Source organism: Heptranchias perlo, chromosome 37, assembly GCF_035084215.1.
Source record: "Heptranchias perlo isolate sHepPer1 chromosome 37, sHepPer1.hap1, whole genome shotgun sequence".
Lineage (NCBI taxonomy): Eukaryota > Metazoa > Chordata > Chondrichthyes > Hexanchiformes > Hexanchidae > Heptranchias > Heptranchias perlo.
Genome location: NC_090361.1, coordinates 6,976,476 through 6,994,470, shown reverse-complemented (window position 1 = coordinate 6,994,470; position 17,995 = coordinate 6,976,476). Strand labels below are relative to the sequence as shown.

At 47.2% G+C, this 17,995-nt stretch overlaps 1 protein-coding gene across 1 annotated transcript; it reads left to right on the top strand.

Annotated features, from left to right (window-relative positions):
- Window positions 1-11,066: 11,066 nt before the first annotated feature.
- gadd45gip1 (growth arrest and DNA-damage-inducible, gamma interacting protein 1) lies at window positions 11,067-17,335 on the top strand. The gene is made up of 2 exons (XM_067973062.1): window positions 11,067-11,555; window positions 15,908-17,335. Exons 1-2 carry the CDS (start codon window positions 11,152-11,154, stop codon window positions 16,215-16,217), a joined length of 714 nt encoding a protein of 237 aa, XP_067829163.1. The 5' UTR covers window positions 11,067-11,151; the 3' UTR covers window positions 16,218-17,335.
- The last annotated feature ends 660 nt before the right edge of the window (window positions 17,336-17,995 follow it).

Below are 17,995 nucleotides of genomic sequence, written 5' to 3'. Positions count from 1 at the left end.
GAGCTGCACTGGCCAAAACACAGCTGGTTTTGGACGGTAAAGGTCTTACAGTTTGGGTGAGAAATGATCTGAGGGTTGGAAAGAAAATGACCATTAAGAAAAAAAAATTAGCTTTACTGCAAACGACAGAGAGCAGGCTGACTGGAGGTCAGGTAAAAGCACCTTTATATTTGACGTGTCTGTAACTTGGCTCGTGGGAGGAGATCAGCTAAGACTATCTCCCACAGAAATGTGGGTCGGTGGCCTGTCAGCCGTGGCTCAGTTGGTAGCGCTCTGAGTCAGAAGGTATCGCGTTCAAGTCCCACTCCAGAGACTTGAGCACATAATCTGCACTGACCCTCCAGTGCAGTACCGAGGGAGAGCTGCACTGGCAGAGGTGCCACCTTGCGGACGTTAAGGCCCCGTCTGCCCTCTCAGGTGGATGTAAAAGATCCCATGGCACTATTTCGAAGAAGAGCAGGGGAGTTCTCCCCAGTGTCCTGGCCAATATTTATCCCTCAACCAACATCACTAAAAACATCTGGTCATTGCTGTTTGTGGGATCTTGCTGTGCGCAAATTGGCTGCCGTGTTTTCCTACATTACAACAGTGAGACTTCAAAAGTACTTCATTGGCTGTAAAGCGCTTTGCGATGAAAGGCGCTATATAAATGCAAGTTCATTCTTTCTTCTTCTATGATTCTGCCATTCGGAGAAGGGAACCAGTTTGAGTGATGTAAACAGGGTGTCACACTCTCCCACAACCCAAGCTACAGAGGCACCAAGCGTAAAAGCATCTTAAAACTGTAGAGAGGGTTATGTTTCTCCAGCTTTTAAAAACCTTATTGAACCCATTAACTGTTTCATTGTGAAAGTAATTAGAGCCTCTCACTTGTACCTGTTCCCTCCTCCCCACTTTGTTTTATTCAGTCCTATAAAGTAGGGGTGTCCAACCTCATGGTGCAGTGAGCTGGATTCACACATCAACCACAAGTGGCTCATATATGATTAAGTCACTTTTGAGTTTGTTAGAATCATGAATAAGCATCACATCCAGCTCCCAATCTATTTTTCCCTTCTTGGAGTTGTGAGATTCCCATTTTCACTTTCTGCACTTTTTTCTCATTCTCTCTCTCCTCATTACCACTGCCCCTCTCCTCCTTCACTTTTCTCTCTGCTCTCTTACTTTTGCCTCTCTCAGCTCCTTCATTTCTCTCTGTACCTTTACTTGTCTCCCTCTGTTCCATCTCTTCCCTCCCTCTCTCTGTTCCTTCCTTCCCTCTCTCTGTTCCTTCATTCCCTCTCTCTGTTTTTTCCCTTCCCTCTCTCTCTCTATTCCCTCGCTCTCTGTTCCTTCCCTTCCCTCTCTCTCTCTGTTCCCTCGCTCTCTGTTCCTTCCCTTCCCTTCCTGTTTCTTCCCTCTCTTTCTCTATTCCTTCCCTTGCCTCTCTCTGTTTCTTCCCTTCCCTCTCTCTCTCTCTGTTCCCTCGCTCTCTGTTCCTTCCCTTCTCTCTCTGTTTCTTCCCTCTCTTTCTCTGTTCCTTCCCTTCCCTCTCTCTGTTTCTTCCCTTCCCTCTCTCTCTCTGTTCCCTCGCTTTCTGTTCCTTCCCTTCCCTCTCTCTGTTTCTTTTCTCTCTCTCTCTCTGTGTATCTCCCCTTCTCTCTCTATGTTGAAATGGCGCTATCTCCTACTCTAAGCTCATTTCTTCTCTGGAGCTCAAAAACTGTTGATCTCCTCACCTCCCTCAGTCTTCGTTCCTCTGACAATCTATAGGCTTTTAAAGGCCAAAGCGAGGTGACACCTAGCCATTACTGCTTGATTTATCCCATCTGCTCTGCAGTTTGCCCAAGTTTGCACCTTTAGACTTAATGAATAATTTTCCCGTGCCAAAAGCCGACTTATTGAACATTCAATGGGATCTAATGCATCTGAACTATGGTCAGTTCATGGCAATATCGAAGGTGAGTTTCATTTGTAAATTGGGGTCACAGTGGACCTTTAAGTGGTGTCAACATGTACAGCAGGAAATCGATTTCACGATTCCCCAAATCTTTCAGGAGCTGCAGCCATAAGGATGGTCTGGGCTAGGATGCTCCTCGTGGCAGCCAACAGGATGCACTTGTCGCAAGGGTGAGCGGGCCAAGGTTCTCACCCACAGACTCCCTTCCTGACACTGGAACATCGTTGCCACAGCAGCTCCCTCTCGTGGCCAGACCCAGAGCACACAAAGTGCGCTTCCAAGAGTGGCAGCTGGGTCCAAGAGAGGAGTCAGCCATGGGACTCAACCCATAACCATATGGAGCAGGCAGACACTCATCTGCTTCTGCTACCTGCCTGCCCCCTACCAGCCCATTTCCATTTCAGATCCCGACAATGCAAGCAGACCTCAGCTGGGTTCGGAGAAAGAGGGTTTAAAAAATTCATGGGTGACACAAGAGAATCAATGGGTCTTTGGGACCTGTGTTAGGAGGTTGCATCTGTATCTTCCAAACCCTATTAAAAATTTAAACGTGCAGCTGTACTTTGTACTTTTAGCTGGCTGCGCACATTAAAATGGGATTGTTTACCCATCATTATGTGCACCTTCCAGTGTCTATTGCAGTAATGATTAGGACAGTCATGACTCTACACGCCATTGGTATGGGAGAAGAACTTCCCATGCTTACGGCTTTTATTGAATTCGGCAAACTTTACACTCATGGTACGTTACTGATTATATTCTGCTTGCAGATGAGACATTCAGGGTCTATTCCTGATTAGAGGGCAGTTAGATCGGGCAAGGAGAGTCTGACGGAGCGAGGTTTGGGCAGTGTGTGATCTCTTGGGCTGTTGACATGGGCAGTGGGAGGGCTCGAGCCTCGCTGGCCACCCAATGCCGGATGAGGAAGAGGAGGGGGACAAGGAGGCAATAGGGCACGGGCGGGAAGAGAAGCTATTGGTGGAGATACTCTGCCTATAATCGGACAGTGAAGAGTGGATCCAAGCAAAGGTAGTCCCGCTGAATTGGGTCTAGAACATTGCTGGTCGCCCAATGGCCCGAGCGACCCTTCAGCTGTGGGGGGGGGGGGGGGGGGGGGTGGAGGGGTTTGAGAAGGGCTATGTGTTTTTTTGGGTTCAAGTTTCACGATGAACCATCCCCACTTTCATTGGCCCAAGTACAATAATTAATGGGGACAATGGAAAGAGACAATGTCAAAGGACTGGGAGCCTTCCCATCAGCACATCTTCTGAAAACAATACAATAGGGTCAACTCTGATATTCTTGTGTATATTCAGTTTGCTTTTGGTGCAAGTTCTGATTACATCAAGTGAATAACTTGGAGAAAGTTACTGAAGGAGCTGAATTAACACAGGCTGTTGAAATGTTGTTTACTAAAACACCCCAAGCTAATGATCATTTATTGATGTTAATTCAGCTTCTCTCATTAGCCTAAGCTCCCAATGAAGTCAATGCTTACCGTATATACACAAGAGAAGATGTAAAAATACAACTACAGTCTGATTTTTCAGTGAAGTTCTGATGTTGGGACTCCCTTTAGACTAAATAATCCTTCAAATTAATAAATGATTTTTGATCATGGGCCCTAACCAAAGTCACAAGTGACGTCCTGCATGATAGTGAGGGTGGTACATTAACCCTCCTCATCCTCCCCAGCCTCTCTGTAGTACTTTGACATGATCGACCACACCGTTCCCTCCTCCAACACCTCCCCTCCGTTGTCCAGTTCAAGATTTTTAAATCTTCTCTTGTGTGTACAGCAAGCTTTGAAATTCATTGGGAAGCTGAGGCTAATGAGCGGAGCTGAATCTTTGGCGGTCCTTTAGCGAGTTACATTTGACGAAACCTGTGCTTTGGGAAGCCGGTAAAAAAAAGTGCCTTCGAGACACTTTGTTAAGAATTCAGTGCCAACCCCCACTGATTGAACTCGTGATTAGCTGAAGTTATTTGCATGCATAATGCTCACACCAAACACATTTGTGTATTAGCACTGCAGCGACACACCAGAAAGCAACATCGATTTGGAGCAATTAGTCGTTTGTAAAAGTAAATAAAATCTTTTTGCTCACACTCACCTAGCTGCCTTTACCTATTCCCCTCCCTATCTCTGTAACCTCCTCCAGCCCTACAACCCTCCCAGATCTCTGGGCTCCTCCAATTCTGGCCTCTTGCGCGTCCCCGATTTTCTTCGCTCCACCATTGGCGGCCGTGCCTCAGCTGCCTAGGTCCTAAGCTCTGGAATTCCCTCCCTAAACCTCTCCGCCTCTCTCTCCTCCTTTAAGATGCTCCTTAAAACCCACCTCTTTGAACAAGCTGTTCTAATATCTTGGTGTCAAATTTTGTTTGATAATTTGTGAAGTGCCTTGGGACGTTTTACGGCATTAAAGGCGCTTTTTAAATGCAAGTAGTTGTTGTTATTGTTGTTTAAACATGAATTAAACATGATGGGTGAACCATAGAACCATATAAAAGATACAGCACAGAAGGGGGCCATTCGGCCCATCATGTCCGCGCCGGCTCGAAGAACAACCAGGTGCCCATTCTAATCCCACCTTCCAGCACCCGGTCCGTAGCCCTGCAGCTTACAGCACTTTAGGTGCAGGTCCAGATACTTTTTAAAAGTGGGCCTTGCTCATCCATTGCCAATCCCAGAATCAACCCGGTTACCATGGAAGACCAGATAATCTCTTTTTTTTATTATAATGTTGGTTGATGGATAAATATTGGCCAGGACACTGGGGAGAATTCCCCTGCTCTTCGTCTACAGGGCAGTTAGCTTAACATCTGTCATAGGGAAAATGCTAGAATCTATTATTAAGGAGGTTATAACAGGGCACTTAGAAAATCTCAATGCAATCAGGCAGAGTCAACATGGTTTTGCGAAAGGGAAATCGTGTTTAGCTAATTTATTAGAGTTCTTTGAGGAAGTAACAAGCAACGTGGATAAAGGGGATCCTGTGGATGTGGTGTACTTGGATTTCTAAAAGGCTTTTGACAAGGTGCCACATCAAAGGCTACACAAAATAAGGGCTCATGGTGCAGCATGGATAAAGGATTGGTTAGCTAACAGGAAACAGAGAGTAGGCATAAATGGGTCATTTTCAGGTTGGCAAGATGTAACGAGTGGAGTGCCACATGGATCAGTGCTGGGGCCTCAACTATTTACAATCTATATCAATGACTTGGATGAAGGGACCGAGTGTATGGTTGCTAAATTTGCTGATGACACAAAGGTAGGTAGGTAGGGGAGTCTATAACGAGGGGGCATAGATTTAAGGTGAGAGGGGAGAGATACAAAAGGATCCAGAGGGGCAATTTTTTCACTCAAAGGGTGGTGAGTGTCTGGAACGAGCTGCCAGAGGCAGTAGTAGAGGCGGGTACAATTTTGTCTTTTAAAAAGCATTTGGACAGTTACATGGGTAAGATGGGTATAGAGGGATATGGGTCAAGTGCAGGCAATTGGGACTAGCTTAGTGGTATAAACTGGGCGACATGGACATGTTGGGCCGAAGGGCCTGTTTCCATGTTGTAAAAAAAAAGTAAGTAAGTTGTGAAGAGAATATAAGGAGTCTGCAAAGGGATATAGATAGGTTAAGTGAGTGGGTGAAAATTTGGCAGATGGAGTATAATGTGGGAAAATGTGAACTTGTCCACTTTGGCAGGAGGAATAGAAAAGCAGTATATTATTTAAATGGAGAGAGATTGCAGAACTCTGAGGTACAGAGGGATCTGGGTGTCCTAGTACATGAATCACAAAAAGTTAGTATGCAGGTACAGCAAGTGATTAGGAAGGCAAATGGAATGTTGTCATTTATTGCAAGGGGAATGGAATATAAAAGTAGAGATGTTTTACTACAGCTGTACAGGGCATTGGTGAGACCACATCTAGAATACTGTGCAGTTTTGGTCTCCTTATTTAAGAAAGGACATAATTGCTTTAGAGGTGGTTCAGAGAAGGTTCACTCGACTGATTCCTGTGATGAGGGGGTTATCTTATGAGGAAAGGTTGGACAAGTTGGGCCTGTATACACTGGAGTTTAGAAGAATGAGAGGTGACATATAAGATCCTGAGGGGACTGAAAGGGGTAGATGCTGAGAGGATGTTTCCTATTGTGGGAGAGACTAGAACTAGGGGCCACAGTTTAAAAATAAGGGGTCTCCCATTTAAGACGGAGATGAGGAGAAATTGTTTCTTTCAGAGGGTCGTGAGTGGCGGTGGAGACAGGGTCATTGAATATTTTTAAGGCTGAGTTAGATAGATTCCTGATTAACAAGGGAGTTAAAGGTTATAGTAGGTAGATGGGAAAGTAGGGTTGAGGTCACAATCAGATCAGCCATGATCTTATCAAATGGCAGAGCAGGCTCGAGGGGCCGAATGGCCTACTCCTGCTCTTAATTCATATGAAATAGTACCATAGGATCTTTTATGTCCACCTGAGAGGGCAGACAGGGCCTCGGTTTAATGTCTCATCTGAAAGAGACCGCTCCTGACAGTGTAGCACTCCCCCAGTACTGCACTGGAAGGGTCAGCCAAGATTTTGTACTCAGGTCTCTGGAGTGGGACGTGAACCCACATCCCTCTGATATCAGAGGGCGAGAGTGCTACCAACTGAGCCACAGCTGACACCTAAGAGTCTCATAATTTAATTTAAAGTAATATTCTGGATAGACCTTTTCCATTCCCCACCTGAAATACCTCTCAGACGCCTTCTTTCCCAGCTGAAAAGTTCAAATTTGTCCAGTCTCTCCTCATAACTCAGACCCTGACACCAGGAATCAGCCTCGTGACTCATCTCCGCACTGCCTCCAAAGCTTGAATATCTCCCTTGTGTCTCACATCACACCATTATTGCAGTTATGGTGTATCGGGACTCAGGGCCTGACCTGGAAACAAAGCAGAGCGAGGCTCCTTGGAGATGGGAGTCTCACTCCACTTCACTTTGGATTCAGTTTGGGCCTTAACACCCAAATTTACAATAAACTACTTCACGCTGACGCTAAACCTGTCATAACTATCAGGGAAGACTGAACAGAGAAAGAGGAGGCTGAGGGCTGAGCTGACAGAGGTCTTTAATATTAGGAAGGATTTTGATAGGGTAGATGTAGAAAAGATGTTTCCACTTGTGGGGGAGTCCAAAACTAGAGGCCATAAAAATAAGTTAGTCACTAATAAATCCAATAGGGAATTCAAGAGAAACTTCTGTACCCAGAGAGTGGTTAGAATGTGGAACTTGCTACCACATGGAGTAGTTGAGGTGAATAGCAGAGATGCATTTAAGGGGAAGCTGGATAAACACATGAGGGAGAAAGGAATAGAAGGTTATGCTGATAGGGTTAGATGAAGTAGGGTGGGAAGAGGCTCGTGTGGAGCATAAACGCCGGCACAGACCAGTTGGGCCGAATGGCCTGTTTCTGTGCTGTACATTCTATGTAATCCTACAGCGTAAATACACCCTTAAATGGCAAAGGGGCTTAGCCTGCTAGGAAGGACTATGGATTTAAAGTGGTTCAGCAGTCCTTGGTTAGCAGCTACTTGCAAACGTTAAATAGTTTTACTTTGCCCCACACTACAAATGTCAGCCACTAGATTAGATACAACTTCGCATCCAGATCAGTTCACCTACCTGTGCAAAAGGTACTGTTCTGCAGTTTGATCTGCTGGCTTCTCGCCCTGTCAGAGGCAAAACGATCTCCTCAGTGACACCGCTCCCTTTCTCAATCATTCTTCTCCAAGCCTCTTCAGCTGTCCTCTGCCTGGTTTGTGCATCATGTATAGTAGAAGGTGCAGCCGGATCCCAAGCCCTTGCTTTGGCCTTTGGCTTTGTCTGCAGGTCTTCAGAAGGACCTGCACCTGAACCCCAATCTCCGTCGTCTGGTACCTGCCTGGTTGGAAGATCTTCAGTGGGCTGTCTAGATGATTCCCATGTTTCATGGACGACCTTCTTCTTGCCTTGAAGGTCTTGTGTGTTCTGCTTTGTCAGAAAAAGTTCCCTTTGGATAGAAGCTGGTGCTGAACCCCAAACTCCATACGCAATCTCCTTCCTAATTTGAAGGCCGCCTCCGTTCTTCCGATTTGCTTGAAGGCTTTCCATAAAAGCCGGAACTGGGACGCGCGCTCTGTCCGTGGTCCTGCGTCGCGTCGGAAAGACTCCAGTAGGAGCTGGGGAACGGACCGAGCTCTGAAACCCGAACCTCCCGAAGAGGTGTCCTGCTCCTTTGGCCGGGGTGTTACGTCCCCTCTGCAGCCCCAGGAAGGTCGACCACTGGTGACTCGCTGCATCCAGGCGCCCAGGCGTAAGACGGGGGCTCACTCTGAAGGGAAGCCCCGCGGCAAGCGGCTCGGGGGGCGTCCTGGCGAGGTTTGAGACCCGCCCGTAGTCCAGCTCGCTGCTTTCTAGGGATGAGTCAGCCGAAGAAACCATTTCTTCATTGTCATCTCTGCTGTCGTGCGCCACTCGTGGAAAAAACCTATTTTGGCTTGACACAGTAAGGAAGAGACTTAATATCAACTCGGTGCGAAGAGCTAACATTTCACAGGCCCTTTCTTTTTGCTGGGGGTGGCTGTTTCTATCTAAACATCAGTTCAAGGCTGTGGTAACAAGACCTTGCAGTCAGTTTTTTGACCATTTTTCCTGCTCGCTTTTTATATTCTGACGGTTTTCCTTGCGGGAGAGGTTACTACAGGAAGCGGCCATTTCACATCCTCAGTGTCTTTGACACCATCCGTTTTATTGAATCAATAAATCACTGGGTGGAAGGGGAGGGGTAGGGGGGGAACCCCTCAATGTTTTTTTAGGAATTCGGTGCTAACACCTGTTGTTTGAAGTTGTGACGTCTTAGTGCCGAAGAAATTTACACCTATAATGGGAAAGGCAAATAGATTTGTGTATTAGCAACGTCAGGATGCAAAATCTATTTGGAGATATTAGTTGTAAATCAAAGGTTTTGCTTCACTGATTCTTGTTTAGTTGCCTAAACTCACCGCGAGATGCACAGGCAGAGTCCCACGACCTCTAGTGATGCACAGGCACAGTCCTCAATCGAGATCTTTATCTTTGAATTTCCAAGGCCCACTTTGGCAGTAACGAGATTCAGTCATTCAGCCTTGTCAGCCACTATTGCCCTATTCTCACCCGCTACCCATGGCCTTCGAAGTAAAGGACAGGTTACCATGGAGATGGGAGCTGAGGCAAATGGCACTTTTATCAATGGCAGTGCGCCAGTGCCAATGGGCACAGAGGGTGCTCCAGCCCCTGTCTGCACAGCGTCGATAGAAAGGTGGTAAATTCCAGCAACATCTGGCCCCTGGGTTCCCCCTGAGTCCTGAGAAAGTTGTTCAGAGTCAACGAAAACTCAGGGCTGCCTTCAATGGACGTTCCAACTGACCCAACCGGAGATGGGTGGTGTACGGGTAAAATTAAAAACGGGAGGGCAGCCTTGGAAATTACTGGTCTCCATCTGGATTGTGATTAGAGGTCGTGGGTCTCGGCCTGTGCATCACTGGTGGTCGTGGTTCTCGGCCTGTGCATCACTGATGGTCGTGGGACTCTGCCTGTGCATCACTAGAGGTTGTGGGTCTCTGACTGTGCGCACTAGAGGTCGTGAGTCTCTGCCTGTGCATCACTAGTGGTCGTGGGACTCTGCCTGTGCATCACTAGAGGTCGTGGGTCTCTGCCTGTGCATCACTAGAGGTAATGGGTCTCTGACTGTGTGCACTAGAGGTCATGGGTCTCTGACTGTGCGCACCAGTAGTCGTGGGTCTCGGCCTGTGCGCACTAGAGGTCGTGGGTCTGGGCCTGAGTGCTATTAGAGGTCGTGGGTCTCTGCCTGTGCATCACTAGAGGTCGTGGGTCTCGGCCTGTGCGCACTAGAGGTCATGGGTCTCTGCCTGTGTGCTGGGAGAGCGGTCGGATAATGATATATTATCTCATGCGTTCTACACTGTGCAGAAATACAAACAAAAAAATGCTGAAAATCCACAGCAGGTGTGACACACCAGTAAGGGCAGGCTAAGGTTTCAGATGGAGACCACTTTTCAGGCTGCTAACATTACCCTGTCCTTTTACTTCACATGCTGATTTTATATTTCCAGCTTCTATTCAATTTTTACTGTGCTGAATTTGCTTAACAGGAACCACCGAGATTAAGGGACCATCCTGGTTCTCCACTAAGGTGGTCCCACAAGGATTGTGCTGTGGATTTGAAAACACCTGTCAGCCACCCTTTGCTTTCAGATGTTAAATTTGAAACATAAAACGAAAGTTGGAGTTTCTGTGTTAGAGAAAGGGTTATTTAACCTGAATGGAGTTCTCACCAAGCATAAAATAGGGTCGTTAGATCAATAATTCAAACCATTCAAGGTCACATTCAGAGGAAGGTGCTAACTCTGATAACGAGTTCTCCAGAAAATCTAATTCCTTTTTGAGTGGATTAGAATCCACAACAAGGTGTGATGTCCTGGTGACGTTTAAAAGCCTGTTTTATTGCAAAGCTTCTGTTTGATCCAACGATCCTTTATTAAACCTTCATGCTGAAGGTAAGGAGATTCTGCATATTAAAGCCCTTTAATTCTGCATCTTAATGATGTCAGCTGTGGCTCAGTGGGAACACTGTGGTCTCTGAGTGATTTGAAGGTTGTGGGTTCAAGTCCCCACTCCAGAGACTTGAGCACAAAATCTAGGCTGATACTCCAGTGCAGTGCTGAAGGAGGTGCTGTTTTTCAGATGTGACCTTAAACTGAGTCCCTATCTTCCCTCTCAGATGGATGTAAAACGTCCTATGGCACTGTTCTGAAGAGCAGGGGCGTTCTCCCCGGTGTCCTGGACAATATTTATTCCTCAACCAACATCAGTAAAACAGATTAACTGACCATTATCACATTGCTGTTTGGGGGACCTTTAATGAGCACAACTTGGCAGCTGCTTTTCCGACATTACAACAGTGGCTACACTTCAGTGTCATGAAAGGCGCTTTATGAGGCAGTGACACCAAATTCATGTAAGGAACAGTTAGATATTGTAATGGGAAGGCGGAAGGGTTGGGGAGAGGAGATCAATTGGGCTGAAGGGCCAAACTAACTTTGTGTGGCCTTCTCTACCTGACTTTTAAAAAGTTTTAAAACTTTATAACAGGCACTTGGGAAGCCACCTAGGAATAGAGGACCCAGTTCCAAAATGGCGGCGCCCATGGTGCGGCGGTTCCGCGGCCTCTCGGCGGCTTTAAACGGCTTGAGGAGCCGGGTTGGTGCCGCCGGGGCCGGGCTGTGGCCTCGCTGGGCCCCCCGGCTGTCCGTGGCCTGTTATAATGCCAGGCGTTTGGGCCTGGACCTGAGCGGCTTCCACCTGCCGGACCGGGAGAGCGCGGAGACCCCGGAGTGGCAGCGGGGCCCGCGGGCCGAGCGCAAACTCTACGGCCGGTACGGGGCCGCCTCGGGGATCCCGGCCGCCTCCCTGTGGCCCAGCCCCGAGCAGCTGCAGGAGATGGTCCGGCACCAGAGCGAGTGGGAGCCCAGCCTGCAGCAGATGAGGAGCAGCCTCCAGGCCCAGGAGCTGGAGCTCCAGAAGAAGCAGCAGGCGAGGTGAGGAGGGAGAGAAAGAAGGAAGGAAAGAGGGAGGGAAAGGAAAGAAAGAGTGGGGGAAAGGAGGGAGAGTGGGGGGAAGGGGAAAGGAGGGAAAGAGTGGGGGAAGGGGAAAGGAGGGAAAGAGTGGGGGAAGGGGAAAGGAGGGAGAGTGGGGGGAAGGGGAAAGGAGGGAGAGAGTGGGGGAAGGGGAAAGGAGGGAGAGTGGGGGGAAGGGGAAAGGAGGGAGAGTGGGGGGAAGGGGAAAGGAGGGAAAGAGTGGGGGAGTGGGGGGAAAGGAGGGGGAGTGGGGGGAAGGGGAAAGGAGGGAGAGTGGGGGGAAGGGGAAAGGAGGGAAAGGAGGGGGAGTGGGGGGAAAGGAGGGGGAGTGGGGGGAAAGGAAGGGGGGAGGGGAGTGGAAGAGGGGAGAGGGAAGGGGAGAGTGGAAGAGGGAGGGAAGGGGAGGGGAGTGGAAGAGGGAGGGAAGGAGGGAGGGAGGAAAGGAAGGGGAAGAGAGAAAGAGGGGAAAGGGGTGGGATGGTGACCTTTGAGCAACTACCTGTGATTGTTTGGTGCCTGTGGGATAAGCTGTTTGAAATCGGCAGCAGGTGAACCATAACCACAGGAGGAGTGAGGGTGTTTTAATATTACTTGGAACAAATGCTCAAAAGGAGAGCCAAGACTGGGGGGGTGCTGTTCTGGTCAACCCCCAGTGAAAACTGGATCTCCAGGATTCCGATTGCCCAGAGGGAGGGGATCTGGTTCTGTCCTGTGTATAAGTGAAAACCTGGTATCAGGTCACTAAGTTTAGATATGGGTCTGCAGGTTTCCCCTGTTTTATATTTAATAAGCTCCTTTTTGTACTGGTATTTGTGTAGTTTGAATTCTGGGGCAGCAGCATCTGTGAGCCAGCTCCCTGTATTTTACACTAAATGTGGATTGTTTACAGGAACAGGAGAAGGCCAGTCAGCTCCTCGAGCCTGTTCTGCCATTCTATTAGATCATGGCTGATCTGTACCTCAGCCTGATTTATCCGCCTTTGTTCCATATCCCTTGATAAAAATCTATTGATCTCAGTCTTGACATTTTCAATTGACCCACAGCCTTTGGGCGAGAGAATTCCAGATATCCACTGCCCTGTGTGTGGAAAAAGTGCTTCCTTACTTGATTCTCCCACTCGAGGAAATAGCTTCTCTATACCTATCCTATCGAATCCCTTTATCATTTTAAAGAGGTTCAACCTTCTAAATTTAAGGGAATACAAGCCAAGTTTATGCAACTTGTCCTCGTAATTTAACCCTCTAATCCCTGGTATCATTCTGATGAATCTGTACTGTACTCCTTCCAAGACCAATATATCTTTCCTCAGGTGCGGTGCCAAAACGGGACGCAGTTCTCCAGATGGGGTCAGACCAAAGCTCTGTACAACTGAAGAATCATTTCCTCACTTTTGAAATCCAACCCCTTTGGGATAAAGACCAATATTCAATTAGCCCTTTTTGATTACTTTTTGTATCTGTGCAGTAGCGTTTAGTGAATTGTGTAATGGACACCTACATCTCTCTGCTCCTCCTTTGTGTGCCAGTGTTTATGCTCCACACATGCCTACTCCATCTAACCCTATCTGCAAATCCTATTCCTTTCTCCCTCATGTACTTATCTAGCTGCCGCTTTAAGGCATCTACATGCGAGTAAATAAGGAGAAACTGTTTCCAGTGGCAGAAGGGTCGGTAACCAGAGAACACAGATTTAAGGCGATCGGCAAAAGAGCCAGAGGCGACATGAGGAAACTTTTTTTAACACGGCGAGTTCTTCTGATCTGGAACGCACTGCCTGAAAGGGCGGTGGAAGCAGATTCAATATTAACTTTCAAAAGGAATTGGATAAATACTTGAAGGGGAAAAAATTACAGAGCGATGGGGAAAGAGCAGGAGAGTGGGACTAATTGGATAGCTCTTTCAAAGAGCAGGCACGATGGGCCGAATGGCCGCCTCCTATGCTGTACCTACTATGATCTATGCTAATCACCTCAACTACTCCCTGTGGGAGCGAGTTCCACATTCTAACCACTCTCTGGGTAAAGAAGTTTCTCCTGAATTCCCTACTGGAGACTCTTATATTTATGGCCCCTAGTTTTGGACTCCCCACATAAAGGAGATGGATTTGATAGTGTGAGTGCTGTCAGCTGGTATATCAGGTCTGCAGGTGTACCCCAAGTCTATGGCAAGTGGTGTTCACGACGTGAAAGCACCTAGAGAGGGAGAGACTGGTTCGAGGGGCTGAATGACCTACTCCCGCTCCTATGAGCGACACTGATGCACGGCAGCCAAAGGACCCCAGCTTGCTCACGGGATCTCGCCCTTTGTGTGATTGGCTCTGATTGCTTGCTGCCAAGTGCATGATGTGAATTGTGATGGTGTCATTACCTCCCGACAACTGCTTGAATGAGCTGCTAACGCAGGTTTTAGCAGCAGGTGTGAAATGCAGATCACCGGCTATTAATAAAATCAAAGGCGAGACAGTGCTGTGTGGTTTATGGCCACATCACTGATTCAGGTCTCCTCCTCACTGACCTGGGTTCAAAGGTTTGCAGCCTCAGGGCATGTATTAACCACACTTACCTGCTAGCTTTAGGGTCATTAACATAATCACCTGTTTCTTGCTAACGGGAAAAGAAGCTACAAAGAGGGACATTAACCCCTCTAACCTTTCAAATTTTTCAAACTTTAATCCTCCCCCCGCCCCGACCCCCAACATTTCATTGGACCAACCCTGGTCGACAACACAGGGTAAGATTGACCCTCCAGGATTGTCCTGGAGTTTCCAGGAATGAAAGATTGATCTCCTGGGACACTGCTGCAAGCAGCCCAGGAGAAAAATCATAACGGAAATTAAGAATAAAATTGTGTTTTTTCATGTTCGTTTATCAGCTATAAAAATATAGAAGTTGACTGGGCATGGCAATTGGAAGCAAGAGGTCATGTGATGTAATCTCCAGGAATACGTCCGACCAGAGTTGGGTTTCCTCAACTCCCTTGATGCCTCTCTATTATCCCATTTTATATTACAGGACTGTCTTTGAGTTCCCACATCATCAACCTGTCCGTGTTCTCTCTCTCTCTCTCTCTCTCCGCTCCACAACCAGAATGACATAAGTAGCAAATGTGACTTGAACAAATCAAACGTGCACAGCTGCTCCTGTTCTGCACGGCAGCGTAAACCGAGTGAGCTCAGAATGCAGAACCGCTCCCAGTGCAAGTGATCGTTGTAATAAACAGGGACAGTAAACTGGCTTTTAGTAGATGATTTGAGAGGAGACCGGGTAACTTCAGTTGTGTGGAGAGACTGGAGAACACAGAAGGTTACGGGGAGATTTAATAGAGGTGTTCAAAATTATGAAGGGTTTTGACAGTTAATAAGGAGAAACTGTTTCCACTGACAGGAGGGTTGGTAACCAGAGGACACAGATTTAAGATAATTGGCAAAAGAGCCAGAGGAGGTGAGAATTTTTTTTTCCCACAGCGAGTTGTTATGACCTGGAATGCGCTGCCTGAAAGGGTGGTGGAAGCAGATTCAATAGTAACTTTCAGAAGAAAATTGGATATATACTTGAAAAGGAAAAATTTACAGAACTGTGGGGAAAGAGGAGGGGGAATGGGACTAATTGGATAGCTCTTTCAAAGAGGCAGCACAGGCAAGCTGGGCTGAATGATTGTGACCCACTGTGTCTTGCTGGGATTGGTGAGTTGCTGTGCAGACAGTTGCAGTATGTTTACTTCAGTTTTGCCATTAGCTGTGTATAAACCTTCCATGTCAGGAGCCAGCAGCACTCGGCACAATACAAGAGCACTAAGCAGACAATGAGCTGCTTCTGTTATCCTGTTCAGATATGTGACGGCTGCATAAAAGAGCATCCCCAGATACAGGATCCAGCAACAACTTGCATTTATATAGCGCCTTTCAAGTAGTTGAAACGTCCCAAGGCGCTTCACAGGAGCATATGCAGACAAAATGTGACTCCGAGCCACAGAGAGATATTAGGACAAGTGACTAAAAGCTTGGTCAGAGGTAGGTTTTAAGGAGCGACTGAGAGGGGGAGAGGTTAGGGCCTAGGCAGCTGAAGGCACGGCCGCCAATGGTGGGACAATTGTAAACAATTTTACAACACCAAGTTATAGTCCAGCAATTTTATTTTAAATTCACAAGCTTTCGGAGGCTTCCTCCTTCGTCAGGTGAACGATGGTGGGACAGACGTGGGTTTTATATCTAATTGAGTTGTTGGGGATGGAGGAGGGGAGAAGTCTGTGGAATTCTTTAACAAGTGACGTGACAAAATGTCTTTTCTTTTCCCCCCCCCCCCCACATATTTTCAGACAAAAGCTGATTGCGGCGAATATGGCCAAGATGCCCAGGATGGTGGCAGACTGGAGGCGGGAGAAGCGTGAGCTGAAGATGAAGCAGAGGGAGGAAAAAGCCAGGCGGGAGCTCCTGCTGTCCGAGGCCAGGGAGCGGTTTGGCTACAGCATCGACCCCCGCAACGCCAAGTTTCAGGAGATGGTGAAGGAGTTGGAGAAAGAGGAGAAGAAGAAACGCAAACTGATGAAGAGGCGACAGAAAGAGACTGTCCGGAGTGAGGCCGCAGCAGCTGTCGGGAGTGAGGCTGCGACAGTTACCTCCCCCTAAACACTTGTGTTGGGACACTGTTGAAACATTTTCATTTTTATCACCTGTGTGAACAGGCTTAATTAAACGTGAGGACTTAATGTACTTGAAATGTTCCCTTCCTGCTGACCACCGACTTTTATCTTTTAATGTTTGTTCTCGACACCAGCGAGACCACATCTATTGCCAGTTGCTCTGAGAAGGTGTTGGAGGACTGTCTCTTCTGAATGGCTTGCTAGGCGACCTCGGAGGCCATTAAGACTTAACCGCACAGCGTGGGACTGGAGTCACGTGTGGGTCAGACCCGGGCAAGGTTCCCTTCCCTGAGGGACGTTAGTGAACCAATTGGCTTTTCGCTCGTTGTTTCTGATGCCAGCCTACAAATTACCCAGATTTATTTATCGAATTTAATTCCACAGCTCGCTACGGTGGGATTTGAACCCACGACCTCTAGTCCAGCGCTATAACCATCGCACGTGTTAAATGCTCTTCAAAGACAAAACAAAAACATTTTTACCAAATTTCCATTTTATTCTAATTAATTAACATAAATTAATGATTTAAATCAGTTTTGAAATAATTCTGTATAAAATTCTTTTGTATTTAGCACACGCAGCGCTCGAGTGAATCGTGTAAATTCGAACCATTACCTCTCGTCACTTAAGGTAATGCGATGCAGTTTTTTATTGTGTGTGTGTAGTGCAGTCTCGTAACAGTCACAGGCAAACCAGAGCGATCAATGGCATCCGACTGACTGCTCGCTGGGGTAAGGACACGTTTGAGCTGAAGTCCTACAAGTCACTCGGGGTGAAATTGTGTCGTGTGATTTTTGTATAACCCTCTGAAGCAAAATGTTTCTGTTTAAGCACAAGGAACTACATTAAAACAGCAATTTCACATAGTATGTTAAGTTTGGGAATGCTATTGTAGGGCAGTGTGCCTGTATGTAGAATTAGCAGACTAGGCACCTTTTGCTAAAGTCCAATATTGGACTGGGGTAGGGTGAGAATCATGGTTTGAATTCTGACGTTTTCCTTGCTGCAAATGCACTAAGAACCTTAACGACCCACATCCCCAATCATGAGGGACAGAAGCGGAAAAATGAACTTGTTTTTCAAATAAAAAAATAATACTTTTCATTTCTGGTTTACAATTTGGAAATGACTGCCCTGTCCAGAACAAAACTGAACAGTTGTATACCCCAAGGGGCTAGGGGTGCACAGGAAACACAAACATCTGCAGTTCAGAGTTGGATTTAGGTGTGAATGAGTGGTGCAGTGTAGCCAATAGCCCCATCCTCCTCTCCTGTAATTGGATCCCAGGACACTGAGTCCCATCAGCACTTGGATAATTCAGCTTGAGATACTGGCAGTATCGAGCCGCGGGATGAAATTGGGAGGTGAATTCAAATGGTGGAGCTGAGTAATAAGGCAGAGTGATGCCAGCACTGTAGGCCTAAAGCCATACCTGGTGCTATAGTAGCAGAATACAGGTGGCACATAGATTGTAATTAATCCCCTGCCCCCCAATCAGTTGTTTTGCATAAATTGTACCAGTTCCTTGTGCTGTGTTAGTGACAGGCAACCATCTGTGTGATAGTCACTGTCCCAGCAATTAAATGCTACAGGAATTTTAAGGGTCGATTTTGCTGGGACTACTGAATCTCCCAAACGCAGCGAATACAGGAAAATCAGGCGGGGAGGAGCGTGTGCCTAAACGATCGTCCATCTCTTTAAAGTAATCAAAACATGCGCCAGCTCTTTTAAGGGGCGCACTGCTCTCCTGCATTGGCTGTGCCC

Coding starts and splice junctions, on each gene's coding strand:
- gadd45gip1 (XM_067973062.1), top strand. CDS start 11,152: ATGGCGGCGCCCATGGTGCGGCGGTTCCGCGGCCTCTCGGCGGCTTTA. Junction 11,556..15,907: donor CAGAAGAAGCAGCAGGCGAG/GTGAGGAGGGAG, acceptor ACATATTTTCAG/ACAAAAGCTGATTGCGGCGA.